Source organism: Pseudopipra pipra, chromosome 21 (assembly GCF_036250125.1).
Source record: "Pseudopipra pipra isolate bDixPip1 chromosome 21, bDixPip1.hap1, whole genome shotgun sequence".
In the NCBI taxonomy this organism is placed as follows: Eukaryota; Metazoa; Chordata; class Aves; order Passeriformes; family Pipridae; genus Pseudopipra; species Pseudopipra pipra.
This window is the reverse complement of record NC_087569.1, coordinates 8679103-8694097: the sequence shown is the minus strand read 5'-3', so window position 1 is coordinate 8694097 and position 14995 is coordinate 8679103. Positions and strand designations below refer to the sequence as shown.

At 44.6% G+C, this 14995-nt stretch overlaps 2 protein-coding genes across 8 annotated transcripts; one reads left to right on the top strand and one right to left on the bottom strand.

The window, feature by feature from the left end:
* Nucleotides 1-350: 350 nt before the first annotated feature.
* Nucleotides 351-6071, bottom strand: PRR11 (proline rich 11). Of its 4 annotated transcripts, XM_064677995.1 has the most exons (11): nucleotides 4625-4744; nucleotides 4059-4170; nucleotides 3296-3420; nucleotides 3207-3262; nucleotides 2435-2557; nucleotides 1900-2142; nucleotides 1665-1763; nucleotides 1058-1167; nucleotides 904-963; nucleotides 709-805; nucleotides 351-441 (listed from the first exon to the last, which is right to left on the bottom strand). In XM_064677995.1, the coding sequence occupies exons 2-11, from the start codon at nucleotides 4166-4168 to the stop codon at nucleotides 376-378; spliced, it is 1089 nt and encodes a 362-aa protein (XP_064534065.1). In that variant the 5' UTR covers nucleotides 4169-4170; nucleotides 4625-4744; the 3' UTR covers nucleotides 351-375. The 4 variants fall into 4 exon arrangements, with proteins under 4 accessions (XP_064534065.1, XP_064534064.1, XP_064534063.1 ...); XM_064677994.1 differs by lacking the exon at nucleotides 4625-4744 and adding an exon at nucleotides 6049-6071 and having other exon boundaries at nucleotides 3207-3420; XM_064677993.1 differs by having other exon boundaries at nucleotides 3207-3420; nucleotides 4625-4920.
* Nucleotides 5398-14995, top strand: SKA2 (spindle and kinetochore associated complex subunit 2). 4 transcript variants are annotated; one of them, XM_064677998.1, is made up of 6 exons: nucleotides 5398-5559; nucleotides 9501-9590; nucleotides 10327-10503; nucleotides 11647-11733; nucleotides 13049-13084; nucleotides 14519-14681. In XM_064677998.1, exons 1-6 carry the CDS (start codon nucleotides 5413-5415, stop codon nucleotides 14546-14548), a joined length of 567 nt encoding a protein of 188 aa, XP_064534068.1. In that variant the 5' UTR covers nucleotides 5398-5412; the 3' UTR covers nucleotides 14549-14681. The 4 variants fall into 4 exon arrangements, with proteins under 4 accessions (XP_064534068.1, XP_064534070.1, XP_064534071.1 ...); XM_064677999.1 differs by having other exon boundaries at nucleotides 5412-5559; nucleotides 13045-13084; nucleotides 14519-14995; XM_064678000.1 differs by lacking the exon at nucleotides 11647-11733.

Below are 14995 nucleotides of genomic sequence, written 5' to 3'. Positions count from 1 at the left end.
TATATATATAAAAGATGTATAAACAATACTGAATTTCATCAAACACATAGGTATTTGTATGACAAGCAGCACCAGTGTCAGAAGCATAATAGTCCCTGCTTCAGCAGCAGCCAGTGGTCAAAGGACTTGGGAAATTTCATGCTTTGTTTCCATTAAGAATGAAGATGCAACCAAATTGAGACATTATAGAAACTGAGACATTACGAAATATAAAAAGTAAAATCTGCTTAACAGGGTTTCCATAATATCCTGTTCTCGTGTGCACTTAAAAATACATGTGCCTGAGCGTGATAAAAATGGGATTCAAAAGGGAAATCCAATTCAAATCCCAACAACAAATGACAAATACATTGTTCCATAAACCTACTTTCCTTTTTACTTTTCATCAAAGCTGTTTGCAGCACTTAACCGGGCAGGGGAGGGACTCTTCGGATGAGCCATCTGTCAAAAGAAGGGAAGGGTCAGAACTTGGATATCTGAACTAATTGTGACTGAGATAAAACAGTGCAATTCTCAGCTGACACCACAAAACAACCAGAGCAAGTTGTTAAAATAAAAGACATTATTAACCCTCAGATTTTGTTCTTCTGCAAAGTAGAACTATGAATTTCAAAGTCATATGGACTGCACGGTAGGGAAAAATCAGTAGGAAATTCTCTGGATTTTAAAGCCAATTTATTGTTCCAAAAGAGAGAGAGAGTGACTTGCCTGGAATTTGCGTCGCAGTGCCTGTGTCATTATTGGTGTCAACCCAGAGCCACATTCAATGTTTTCTTTACTATTTAGAGGAGTGCCACCAGGACTTCTGGAAAGATTGGACACAAGGGGAATTATTATTAGTTCTCTATTTTTTTTCTAGATTAAAAAAAAAGAAAAGAATCCAGAGAACAGGAAGGAACTTACCTTTGTATATTGACTTTCTTCAGATGTTTCCGAAGATCAATCTGATTTTTAGGGGGAGTACTAATAGAACAAAACAAATAAAATATTTTCCACTCTGTAATCACTGTTTTAAACAGAAAAATCTAGTATCAAAGAAAGGAAGAAAGGATCTTACATTAAGGAATTTGTGACGTGAGCTGATGGCTTGGATTTAGGTCTCAAACTAATACTCTGTAGATCTGAGACTGTAATTAATGCCCTGCGTGGCTTCCCTGGTGATTCTGCCTAAAGCAAGGAAAGAAATGTCACCACAAATAAAACTAACTTCAAATCTATTCAATACTTATACTCTGAAAGACTTCTGTGGTTTATGGCTTTTATGCTTTTTTTGAATTATTAAGATTTGAACGTGCCTTGGATAAAAACAGATCTATTAAAAACAAAACCCCCCCAAACACTTCTGCAAACAATATTTTGGCTGGGCAAAAAAAGCCCAAAACCTACTGATAACAGACATAAATCTACAGCAAAGCTCCATGGCCTTAATGTAAAATCAGAACTGTCCTGCGTGCCAGAGGTTGGAGTTGGTCTTTTCATCTCTTCCCTTCAAATGCCCAGGTGCAGAATTAGAATGGTCACTTGAAACTTTGGAAGAGAAGAACTAATTCACTGAAAAAATTCTATGGTGGGCTAAGACAAGCACTGCAGGAAAGGCACCATTTCCAGGGTGGAGTTTGCCTCAGTGCACTGTCACCTGGTTATCCCTGTCCCCTCCAGCCTACCTTGTCCATTCTCAGGTTGCTGTTTGTCTTCTTCAGCTTGACATTCAGGAGGTCTTTGAGCGTGATGTGCATCGGCCCGTCCTTCTTCACTGCTGGTGCCTGAAAACAAAGGGGGTTGGAAGGGGAATCAGGATTGCCAGGTGTGACTGTTCACAAACACACACATTCCCCATGGGTCCAGGCCCAAAGAACCCAGGCACCAGGGAAAAAACAGAGGAGCCTTCTGAGTCCTTACCAGAAGTGCTTTGGAGCCAGTGCCCCGTTTGAGGAGGAGAGGTGCTGGGGGCAGTTTTGGTGGGGGCAGTGGTGGTGGGGGAGGAGGAGGGGGAGGAGGAGGAGGAGGTGGAGGAGGTGGAGGAGGAGGAGCAGGCACTGATGCCAGCAGGTCCATCTGTGTCTGTACAGGAGCACCCAGGACTGGTTTGTGACACCTTTGGCAAAGAGGATTTTCTGGAGACAAAGCTGCAGTTCCGTTCACCTGAAAAACGACATAAATAAACAAGAGGACATTAAATCCACTGGCAAAAGGAGATGGAATTTTAGAGAACAAAGGTTCTGGCTGAAGTTGATCTGTACAGGCACAAGAGCCTTTCAGGAGGCTCATCAGCACACCAGTTCCCTCTGGCTGTGAGGAGACTGCAGTTCAGCAACACTGAATGCAGGAATGCCCTGTGAGAACCCTTCAGATTTCAGATCTTCTGCACTGAGCACAGTTCCTTACACACCCACACAGAGAAACGTTACCCTGCCCCACCGGGACTGCCACTGACCTGGAGTGTTTCTTGGAGCTTGGAAAATTCACTTTCCAACTTTTCCAGCTGCTCTCTCAAAGCATTAAGTTCCCTTAAGTAGATTTGTGACGGAAATACGGTGTCTTTAACCACCCTAAAACTCTGAGCATAAAAAGAAAGCACATTAGTGTTTTCACCAGCAGGTTCTGTTTCCAGAGACATGCCTGGGATTACTATGGAGAGTTCTATGGCAAGGTCTTATTGCAGTCCATGGAAAAGCACAACAGGAAGATACAAAATTTCATCAAATAGTTCCCTGACAGGAACCCAAGGAGTGACTTTCTAAAAGAACTTTAACTTCATCTAGGAATTCTAAAGTAAAATTCACATTTGACCTGAAAAGCTCAAACAATCATTTCTATGCTATGAAAGAAAATCCACAGCCTTTGTCACTTTAAATCCTGCTGATATTCCAATAAAAAACCTACAACTGCACATATGCAGTGGGCACATGGTGGGATTCTTGGGACTGTCCAAGGAGTTGGACTTGGATGATCCTTGTGAGTCCCTTCCAACACAGGATATTCTAGGATTCTAGGATTTAATGTCTTGGCACATCTCATTATTCATTCCTTCAACAGTAAACACTAAACATACTTTACATGTTTCAATACACTGTTTCAATGTTTCAATAAATACACTTTAGGTAACTAAATGTACAGCTCAGCTCTCAAATCTCCCCGTGTATCCTGTGTCTGAGCACAAAGAACCACCTCACACATGGCTAAAAATGGAGAAACACAAACTGTACCTGTGCAATTTTGTTCTGGCCCCACCAATACAGAAATGATGCTGCTGATTCCAAGGGTTTTATCACATTTTTTGCTGCTGATTCCAAAGGTTTTATCACATTTTTTGCTGCTGATTCCAAGGGTTTTACCACATCTTTTATGCTGGGCAAGGCTGATGGCCAGAGGGAGCACCCTGGGACAGGTGTTGGGTTCAGAGGGAGATCAACTGGTGACCTGCAACAGAACATTTCAGAGTGAGGCCAGAATTATATTTATCATTTCGGCCTCTAATAAAGTTAATTGTGACTAATCATCTGGAAATTACAAGCAGGAATGGCAGGTAACAAGAGAGTAAATGTGACCAGAGAAACCAGGAGAGGCCAAGATACATTTCAATAAAAGGGGAGGGTGGGCAACAATATTTGAAATCTGTTTTCATTCAAATTGCCTTTCCTGGTTATTAAAGTTAGTCATGGAATCACTGAGGTTGGAAAAGACCTCCAAGATCATCATGTCCAACCTTCAACTGAGTAACACCAAACCACATCACAAAGTGCCATGTCTGCTTGTCAGCTGAACACTTCCAGGGATGGTGACTCCACCACTTCCATGGGAAACCTGTTCTGGTGCCAAACCAGTGAAGAAGCTTTTCCTAATATCCAACCTGAAACTCCCCTGGCACAACCTGAGGCTGTTTCCCCTTGTAAGTGCTCAAGATGATTCATGAGATAAAGTTATTCCACAGCACCCCTGCCAGGATGGAGACAGGCTCCAAACACAATTCTATTCCCTCAGTTCCATGAAGAATTGGGAGCAAAACAACAAAATCCAGGAATTGGGTGAAAAGCCAAAGGTCAAGCTGAGCCTCTTACCCTGGGGAAGGACAAACTGAGCCCTGGGGCTTTGCAGCATCTCTCTTTTGTTTCAGGTGAAATCTTCCTCGGGCTCTCCTTTTTTGCCTGCATCTCTTACGCTTTGCCATTGCTGTTATAAAAGACACATTTAAAATGAATGTCCAGAGACCAAATTACACACTGGGGCAGAGCTGCCACCCAAGAGAATAACGTGGGCAGCACCCCAGACATCCAGGCAGAGGTTATTCACAGCTGCCTTGCTGCAAGCATCACATAATGCTGATAAAAAAATATATCCTTAAGTTCTCATGAGCCACAGGGATGTCTTTGTACCCGAGTAGTGAACAAAAAAAGCACCATTTCATAATGGGCTTCTTTCCCCCTATTTATGTAAGAAGTAAATATTATAAAGAAATATAATTATTATAAATAATTAGAAAAAATATATTTATAGCTATAGTAAATAGAAATATATAGCTATGTTAAATAGTAACATATAGCTATAATAAATTATAAATATAGCTATAACAAGTACATAGCTATAATAAATCTAAACATTAAAATTATCGATATATTAATTATACCCAGTTTTTCTTTATCCTGAAGCGACAAACCCTGAATTTCGGCAAAACGACGCTTGTGGAGAACGGAGGCAGAAGACACGAAGACGAGGCCCCGGGACGGGCCCGGTCGGTCCCTCACCGGTGACCCCGCACCGAGGCGCGGGGGCTCCTCCCACACAGACCTGTGGGGGTGTCCCCGGTGCCAGGGGGTGTATCAGCAGCCCGGGGGTGTCCCTTGTGCCCCCCAGGATCCGGGGGGTGTTCCTGGAATCGGGAGGTGTCCCGGAGGTGTCCCGAGGCCGCCCCGTCCCCCCCCCACCCCGGCCGCTGCCGCCGCCGATTCAAACCGATCCCGGCGGCGCGCTCAGCCAATGGTAGCGTCGCTCTCAGCCGCGGCCCCCACGCGGCGAGTGTAAGCCGCGCGCTGATTGGCCGCCGCGCTGAGGGCCCCCCCCCCCCGCCCCATCCCGCGCGCTTCACCGGAGCGGGGCCGGCGCTGCCCCCGCCCCGTCCCGGGCACCGCCATTGGGCGAACGGATCTGGCGCCGACAATCAGCTGCGGGCAGCGCTCGGCCGGGGGAGGCCGGTGGGGTGAACGAGACGTAACAGCAGCCCCGCTGGGGGCACCGAAGGGACCGGGTGTGAAGCTTGGGGGGGGTGACCAGGGCCCGCCCAGCCAGCGGCGCGCGCCCCGCCCCGGCCAATCATCGCCCGGAGCCCACTCCGGGCCAATCAGCGCCGCCGTACCTCGGAGCGGGTTTACATTCCCGCCGGGCCAATGGCGAGCGCGCTCGGCGCGCCGCGGGCCAATGGGGGGCGCGCGGCGAGTGACAGCTGGCCAATGGGCGGCGGCGGCTCTCCCGTGCGCCGCGCGGGGGGTGGGGATCTCCCCGCCGCCGCCTGAGGAATGTCAACTATTCAACATGGAGACGGCGGTCGCCAGGCTCGAGGCCATGGTGAGGGCGGGCGGCGGCCGCGCTCGGGGCCGCCCGCGCCGCAGGGCCGCCCGCCGGCGGCGCCTCGCGGGGCGCGGGGCCTCCGCGGACAGGAGGAAGGGAGGGGAAGGCGGGGAGAGCACGGGCGCGGCGCGACGAGGAAGAGCGGCCGCTCAGCCGCGCCCGCCGCTCCGCATCCGGGCCCTGAGCGCGGCCCGCGCCGCCCTCGGCTGGGCGCCCGGCGGGCGCGTCCGGGTCAGGCGGGTTCGGCCGGGCCGGTCCATTGCGCGGCCCCCCCCGCGGGGCGGGGCCTGCGCCGCGCTCGGCGCGGGGCAGGGCGCGGCCATTCCCGCGCACCTGGGGGGGGGCGGGCGCGCCCACTGCGCGGGGGACGCGGCCGGGCCGCACCACGTGCGGGAATGGGGGGGGGGGGGGAGAACGCGGGGCACAGCGGGGCGCGGGGGGGCGAGTCCATTTCGTCCCGGCGGGGGGAGAGGGTGGAGCGCTCACCTGGGCTGGACCATTTTGAGTACGGGGGGAGGAGGTGGGTGGGCTGGGCCCCCTTCTTTCCCAGCTCCGGTTCCAGGAGTTTTCCCAGCCTTGGACTCCGAACTCTCCCTCATGGAATGGTCGCCTCCCTGTCTGCCCCGCTTCTGGAAAAGTGGGAAAAAAGCGCAAAAAATAACCTCCCAGAAAAAAGCTGTGCTGTGCTTCCCTGACGAGAGGCGCTGGAAAGCTGTCCCCGACCAGCCGAGTTCCTTGTGGCATCCCTAAAACCTCGACCTTGCTTCTCTCTGATCTTTTTTTACATTAAAGATTCTCCCTCGGTCTCCCCATATCTTTTCTCTTAGAATTCTTTTTTTTCTTTTTCTTTTTAAGCCAAGTTTAGAAGTAATAATTCAGAAATACGTTTAGAGGCGCTTGGGTCGTATGCTTTATTTATTTATTATTTATTGATTGTTATTTAGTTAATATGGTTTAAATATGTGTTTTATTGAAAGTCTTACTTTCAAGTGACTCTGACACGTAAATAGTCACAGAGGTGTCTTTTGGCTCCCTGAAAGTTAAGAGGGTGTTTTACACCTGGTGGTGGAATTCGGAACAGTTTCACAAATCCCAGCTTTGTGTCTCTTTTGCTTTTCCTTCTGCTAATTGTTTCTCCTTCCTGGATTTCCCCTGAGCTCAGCCCTCTCCACAATGTTGTGATAAAACACTTATTTCCCCCGAGGTTTTGACACGAATTTCATGGGAAGCTTCATTTTAAGTCTCGTGGAACCCGGGATAAACTAATTAGGGGGGGTTTCAACAGAACAGTGTGTATGAAAATCCCAGGTAATCCATGGTTCAGTGCCACCATCACATCTACAGCATCAGATTAATTACAGAAATCATAAAGCTCCCAATTTAAATAAGTCAAGGCCAGGTTGGACAGGTTCTGTCACTGGATTTTTGGTACTGTGGACCTGCTTTTTTTCCTGGAGTGGTGTCTGTCCAGTGCCCTTTTTATGTTGTACTACTAGTGATCATGCACAAAAAGCAGTGCAATGTTAAAAGGGCATTGGCCAGCAATGCTGTCTACGTTATGTTCTCACTTTTGCTACAGTCACACGTCCAAAGTCGCTGCCTGAGACCAGGAGGGGATTTGCAAAACAGCTGCAAAATAGTTTTGAGTTTTCTGAGCGCCCTGCAAGGAGCAAAGAACACTGTCCAGCATTCCTAGTTCTTCTCTGCTCCATTCCCAGGTTTCTTTGCATTTTGTTGTTGAGGATCTCAGCACCTCCAAACCCTGAGAGTTCTCAAACTTTCAATATGAAGTTAAAAAAAAAAGCCCTTTCATTTAGATTTCTGAAATACACCCCCACAGTGATGGTGCTCTCGCACCCAGGTGGCAACCCCAGGGATAATGTACATCCACAGAGCTGAGAAATAAGTGTTTAAGTACATTTTAAAGTGATTCAGCACCTGCAGATTATAAAGAATAAACTGATATCTAGAAAATATTCCCTGTAATGCAGTTTTAAGAACATCTGTCTGACAGCAGCTCCGAACCTTCGCTCGCTACGAGGCAAACCTAAGAAATAAATGCATTTGGAACTGTAGTTTCCAGTTAAAAAAAAGCACCAGAATTGTTTGAAATCGAATTTTCTGCTGAGCATTTTGTTGGGTGGTTTGGGATTTTTTCCCCCCTCTTTTGGTCAGTGGAACAACAGAATAATAACAATGTCTTCAAATATGTGAGCTCTTTGTGTGTGTGTGTTAGGACTTGGTGAACGTGAATATTACCCAGTTCTTCGTGATCCACAGCAACCACTGTGTGAGCTGAGGTGTTTTATTGCCTTTTTTGAGTGTGCTGGTGATCCCTGCCCAGTTTTTGCTGCTAACAGGTGCTCTGACTTTATTGCACTACTGTTCTGTACAGCGAGCAGTGCAATAGTATTGTCAAAGCATCTGAGAGCAGAGCACCTTCAGCCTCCCTCCCCGTGAGTAAATTACAAATTTACACTTCAAAACCTGCGTTTTCTGTGGGACTGTTGTCAAATAAACTGCTTCTGACCCAGGTGGGATTTTTGCAGGGGTGTGTGTGTGTGTGTTTCTGGAAATAACAGCGAGAAATAAGTATTTATGAAATAAAAAGTGGAGATATTGAACTGGGTTAAGCTTTTCATTGAGCACAGATCTTAAAATTCCAACCAGGGGATGGATAAGCTTTGAGCTTCACACCCAGTTTTTCATATCCTGAGTCACAGTAGTAGCGTGGTGTTGGTGGGTTCCTGTCCTTTGGAAGTCTCAAATTATCAATTTGAATGTTCCATGGGTAATTCTGAAAGCCACCTGTACCCATTGTCTGCTTTCCCAACATTAATCAAATGAAGGAGTTGGAGAAAAGCAAAAAAAAAACTATTTTTTTTTTGGGTACCTGCCTGTGGAAATGAAAACCTAAAACTGTTTGCTTAGTGGAGGAGAAGAGAAATTATTGGGCAGTTAAGGAAAAAATCCCTCCTGAACTCTTTAAACATGTGTGGTGTAATGAAATGTATTTTATTCCTGGATTTTATCATGGCTGGTTTCTGGGGCAGGTGTGGGAAGAAGTTTTGGTGGGCAGATGGTGAGTTATGGCTGAAAGCTTTTCCCTTTGATTTATAGGTGCTCAAGCTCTTCACCAGATTTAGTTTCCTTTTCTTAAGCTATTATTAGAAAATTTACTGAGGGTGTGTGAAACATCACCCATCTCCACTCCCTCAGAAAGGGGGTTTTATTGCAGAGTATCCTGGATCAAACCCTATTCCTTGAGGCTGTCTGAGATTCCAGATCCTCACAGGCATTCCTGGCCACTCCTTGAAGCAGTTGGGATGGTCACTGTGGGGTTAATCCCAACAGAAACAGTGAAAACCAAATTAAGGAAGTTACAACCATTTTGAACTTGCTTTCATCACTGTCTCTTCTGTGACTGTAAAAATCACCAAATTATTGTGTAAAAAAATGAATGAGTGGCCTGTGAACTGGGAAAACTGCCTTTCTTTGCAGTGGAAGTCTTTAATAGATATTGAAATCACAGGCTAGAATTAATTAAGTAGTAATGCTATCAGCAGACTGGTTTACAAGGCAATTAGATAAGTCTCTGGTGGCTTATTTATCCCAAGGAGAGAAAAGTGATGTCATCAGTTTTATTAGCTGTTAGTCAGTCTGGTTTATTGGGGAATAATAGAATATATTGTGGGCATTAAAACCAGCTGAAAGAACACATCCCTGATATAATGAATAACAGAACCTCTGGTGATACTTTTGGATCCTGAACACTTGCTCTTAATCTCTGCTGGGTTGTGGTTTTGCTAACAGAACTTTGAAAATATTAAGTTTGAAAAGCGTTTTCTGCTTTCCTGAAACACACAAAGGGCAAATGTTTGGGGCTTGTCTGCAGGTTTGGGTTTCTAATACACTGTGCCTGACCTTAAATGTTTTAGTTCCAGAAGGCAGAAGCTGATCTGGACTGGATTCAACACAGACTGGAGTATGAAATAATGAAAAGTTTTCCTGATGACACACCACCAGAGGTAGTGTTAATAATTAACAGTTTTTTTGATTAAATGCATAGATTTTACTGCATTTTCTATGAAGATGGTAACAAATGGGACTGTTCTTTTATCTGGTTGTTAGGGTTTTATTATTGTTATTATTATAAAGTATTTCCTGCATCATTTATCAAGATAAGTGGCCTAGAATGAATTCAAACAAAACCCCCTTGGTTTCTTGGGACAGGGAAATTCTCCCGTGTTCTGCTCTGAGAAATTAGTAGTGGTAACACCTAAATTCAAGAGACAGAGCAAAGGTGTGTTTTAGCTCTCAGATCCAACTTAAACCTGCTCAGAAGCAATGACTAAATTAATATTTGGGGGAGAGATGAGAGGAAGAGGACAACAATAAATGACATCACGTAAAGGATTCTATAAATAAGTCCTTGTCTCCGAGTATATTGTAACATACAGCAGAAAAATCATATTTTTTGTTAGAAATCCCCAATTTATCCCAGAAAAGCTGTTAAAGGTCTCCAACACATAAATTCCTCCTCCTGTGTTTGATGTGGAACCACAGAGTTATGCTGGTTTATTAACACCATCTATGAAAAATGAAATGTAGAGCAGAAACACTCTCACAGCCACACTTTTCACTGCAAAGCCTCATTTCATGTTCTGTTTTGGTGCCTCCAACACCTGCCCTTTTAATTGGTATTTACCCAGATTGTATTTTCTTTGCTGGTGTGGTGCAAATGTACTTTTACCTTCTCCCCAGGACAATCCCCTTGCTATCCTGGAAGGACTCTCAGTGGCCAGAGCTCGTTACAAAGCGCTGTGCACACGGATGGACAGGATTGCCAGGGAGCAGAAAGAGGCCATGAAGGGCATCCAAGCTTCTGTGGAGAACACAACGAAGATAGTTCAGGAATTACAGCAAAAAGCTGGTCTTGAGGTAGGGCTTTTCCTTTGAATCCCTTTGTTTTCACTCCTGGACATGAACAGGGACTTTGTAGCCTTTACTTACTGTGAGTGGTTGGAAGCTGCTGCACAGAAGGAGATGAGAAGATGGTTTCCCAGGAGAAATTCCTGCAGGATTGAAGCTCTTCCTGTAAATCCCAGTCCTCAGCAGTGCTCAGACTGGGAGCTGAAGTAATACCTGAGCAGTGTCAATAATTTCATAGAGGTTTCAGAGGAATCAATGCCTTTGGGCACAGCTGTGTCCCAGGGCCACGCTGGCACCTTTTAGGAATGGAAAATGGGAGGTGAAGGTGATTTTAAGAGGCAAGAAAGCTTTTAAGTGGAAAATGTTCTTTTCACTGTCTGAAGTGAGTAAGTTAAAACCAACACATTGGAACATCCACACTGGGACTGTAAGTTTTTCCTCAGTATGATAACACCCCTCTAGCTATTAAAGAAACCAAGAACACATTTTCCTAAGTGGTCTTCAGACACTGCTTTGTTACATTTTGAGGAGGTTGTGAAAGCATTAATTTTGTCCCTTTACAAATAAGGTGCTTTAGATCAATGTTCTGACAACACTGCCCTGAGATTGTATTTTATCTGTCAACAGCTCTAGATAAGGGGCTGGTAAGTCTTTACAGACAAAAGGTACTGTATCCTGACTTAAAAGACAGTACTTCTATGTCACAGAAAGGAAAATATATCTCCCCGTGTTCCAAGGACAGGCTGCCAAGAATAATTCTGTATTTGGATTTTGTTAAAGTGGAAGACTCTCCTCTCTTGAGTTATATGTAGAATTTTAGATAAAGATTTTCTTCTACTTTGTTCATTTCCTAAGCCAGAGATGAATTAAACTGCTCTGGTGAAATGCAAGTCTTTAAGTTCAAGTGGTTCTTTTTATTGAAGAATTTATCTTACTTGAATAATTTACAGTATTGATGCTAAAGGAAGATTATGGTTGATTTTTCAGGAATACTTTGCCTGTGAATTTGCTTTCAGTTGAAGGAAAGTAGGAGTCTACTACCAGTTTCCCTGAGAAAAGGGCTCCATAAACATTGAGTTCTTCTGTAAATATCATCACCTCAGGAACCCAAGGATCAGAGTTCTCTGTGTTTGCTTTTTTTTTTTTGCCTAGAGGTTGCCCCTGTCAGCAGAAGAACAGGCTGCAGCACAGCAGTTGGGCATCCAAACTGGGACAGAAATGGAATCATCAGTGGGAAAGGTAATTAGGGCACGGAGTGTCAGCATCCCAGAAACCAGGGATCCTGAGTGTGGCTCAGAAGGGCTGCTTTTGTGACTCAATACCTCTCAAATGAGTGGCATTTTTCAGAAATGGGATGAAGTTTCTAACAAACCCTTTCATTTTTATTGTACACAGGTTAAGTTTTTTAATTGTTCCAGTTTAATTGTCCACAAATGAAAAATTAGCTTTGATGGAAGACTTTGTTCCCCTTATTTTTTCATTGGGATGTGTTTATGTTTCTTTTCAGGGATACAGTTGGTTGCTCTTGTTGATCCTCTTGTTCTATTAATCCATGAGATAAAAAACCTTTGGGTGGGAGTAAGGAATGTAATTGATCCAAACCAAGGCATCTCAACGTGGAGAGAAATTTAATTTCCTGTAAAAAATAAATTTTGGGATATGAGTAACAGTATGTTCTAACTGCAATGCAGTAGAACACAGATATAAACTAAGATTTGTTGAAAAGTAGCTCAAAGCACAAAATTCCAATATAATTATCTGCAAATATTTGGTTTGGGTGTCATATTAAAAACACAATAATAAAGAGGGTCAATAGAGTGTATTTATCTGATTGATCTTGTCTTTTTGCTGTGCCTTCTCACTGCCCACTGTCACAGGACACCCCACTTTCTGTCCCTGTATTGCCAAGGTTGGTTTGCATGAAAGCTGTCCAGGATCCTGCAGCTTCACTCAACGTATTTGTGTGCAAATATCTGCTCCTGCCTTGAGAAATGCTCTCAGTTCCTGCCTTCCCATCCTGAATTCTAAAGCACTTCCCACCCAGCTGCCACAATCCCACTGGAGCTGCGTCCTGTGGCCACCAAGGCTCAGTGGGGATCAGCCCATGTTGTCTTTGTGTTCTCAAGACGTTCCCTGAAAGGCAGAAAAAGTGGGAAGACGTTGCAAAGGCCCTGGGAATTTTGTATCAGTGCTGTGTTTCTGGCTGAGGAGAGTTTGATAGAGCTGCTTTCAGCTTGTCACAGCTGTCAGCCTCCCAGGGCTGCCTGGGAAGAGGGAAACCATCTCTCCCTTTGCTGCCTGTGAAGTGCTTTCAGAGCCACACTGGAATGCAAAGGAGGGAGCTGGAGAGGCTCATCTGACTTGCATATCAATCCTGCTGGAGCCATTTGAAACTTAATTTTACTTGAAACTGTGTTTGATCCATTGTGCCCGTTGACAGCTGCGAGATCCTCGGTTATCCAGTGGTAAAATGTAACCACTTGTGCAGGAATGAAAGTGTAAAATAGAATTTCTAACAAATCCTGACACTTCTGCTGTGTTTGTTCCCAGCCAGGTTGTGCAGGATCTACAGTCCCTGGCTCAGCTAAAGGTAAGTGCTGAAAAAATAAACTTCCCACTCTTTTCTTCTCGTGAAGCCTGTAAATAAAGACAGTAAATTCACTGTTTTCACTCTCAAGCACCAGTAACTCCTGCTTTCATGTGAAGAATTCAGATTTTAGTGTAAGAACCTGACCTCTTAGCTACATTCTGTGTACAGTTCTGGGAGTTCTTACTGTTGATGGGACTGAAGTGCATCCTGCTTTGGTTATGGTATGGAAGAAATGGTCTCACCATAGAAACAGCTCTTTTGAATCAATTTATCCCTACTTATGGGAAGGAATTCTCCTGTTTTGCTTTGGTTTGGTTTTTGAAACACAGCTAAATAGTCACTGAGAGACCAGATTTGTCAATCCAGAGCTCAAATTAAATGATTTTTCACTGGGCCTGCAGATCCAGTGATAGTTTGGAGGGAGTATCTTCCTTCCCTCCTTCTTCTTGCTGGAAAATCTTCCTTTAGACCCATTTAGAGGGATTATTAAAGGGTAATGGAAGCACTTTCTATCTTTGGCCTAGCTTCTGGAGAAACAAATATTTTCTGTTTCCAGTTTTTCACCAAATATCTTCCATTTCCAATTTTTTAGCATCCCAATTCCAACCACTGACTGAGGAAATGCTTCTGACTGTACCCAGGCACATCAGATCTGTCACATTAGCAGACTTGAACTCTTTGTACAGGGGGTTATTTAAACACTTTGTAGTAAATAAGAACAAATAAGACTTAAACCCACTCATTAGCAAGAATTTTATGAGCTCTAAAGACATTCAGCCTGTTTGAAATGAAACAAACTCAAATAGTTAACCATTCACTGCCATATTATAACTTTATAATGTGATTTTACTCCCCTACACCCTTCCTGCTTGGGTACACACCCCAATGTGTTAGACCATTATACAAAACCCCCCAAATTCATTTGTGTAAAAATGCTTTGATCGTTTTCAAAGCTGCATTTTAGGTTCTTCAGACTTTTTCCACTTTGTTTTTGCTGTACAGATGTCCAGGTCTGGGTCTGTTCAGGGAGGTTTTGCTGACACACTCATGCTGCCAGGCCCTTTTAGTGTTCAGAATCTGCAGCCAGACTGGAAAAGCAAAGCCCTGACACTAAACCACGACCCCCAAGCCCTGCCCTGCCCTCACCAGCCCCTCCTGCCTCTCCAAGCCCTGACCCCTCCCTGGAATGTGCTGTGGATTTCTTGCAGGCTGAGGTTACAAACAAACAAGTTTTTAACTCAGGAATTCTGTCTCTTTAACCCTAAGGCTGGATTAGCAAATGACTGCTCTGATTTGAAGTAGCACAGGAAAGCTGATGGTATAATGAGGGTGAGATTTACAGAGCACTCACAAAAATCATTCATTATGTGCTTTTTAGCCTTTTTCTGCCTCTTTGATCCCTGTTTTGGTAAATAGTTTGGTTTTGTCTTACAGGGCAGCACTGAGTATTTCACAGGTGGATGAGATGAGTATGAAACCCTCTCACTCAAGAATTCAAGTCCTGGAAGAACTTGGTATTGTGAAAAGCAACAAAAAAGGAGATATTGAATTAGTTGTGTAAGTGAAAGCTCGGCCCGTTCTCGTCTGAGACACAAAAGCACCTTGGTCACAGCTCCTGGATTATGAAGGAACAAGTATTTCCCTGGGATCTAAGAGCTGCTGAAAGTCCACTGTTGGAGAGTTGTAATGTTTCTGTGCACAAATTCTGTTTCTGGTACTTAAAACTGGAGAGTTAAAAACCGCTGAGGTTGGCATTTTGCCTTGGATATTTATAGGCCTGTGGCTGATGCATTTTTGAAGAGTGTTACGAGCCATGTGACATTTTCTTGCTCTCGTTCTTCAGTGGGTTTTTAACAAGTAAGCCAAGCCTCTTAAGTGTACTTACATTCCTGAATAAATGATGAAAGCTAA

Bases quoted from the DNA above. Each gene is read 5' to 3' on its own strand.
- PRR11 (XM_064677994.1), bottom strand. From the start codon at position 4,168: ATGGCAAAGCGTAAGAGATGCAGGCAAAAAAGGAGAGCCCGAGGAAGA. The intron at 1,764-1,899 runs GTAAGGACTCAG...CTTTGTTTTCAG, and splicing joins CTGGCTCCAAAGCACTTCTG to GCACCAGCAGTGAAGAAGGA. The intron at 964-1,057 runs GTAAGATCCTTT...TTGTTCTATTAG, and splicing joins CACGTCACAAATTCCTTAAT to TACTCCCCCTAAAAATCAGA.
- SKA2 (XM_064677998.1), top strand. From the start codon at position 5,413: ATGGGGGGCGCGCGGCGAGTGACAGCTGGCCAATGGGCGGCGGCGGCT. The intron at 5,560-9,500 runs GTGAGGGCGGGC...TAAATGTTTTAG, and splicing joins TCGCCAGGCTCGAGGCCATG to TTCCAGAAGGCAGAAGCTGA. The intron at 9,591-10,326 runs GTAGTGTTAATA...CCTTCTCCCCAG, and splicing joins CTGATGACACACCACCAGAG to GACAATCCCCTTGCTATCCT.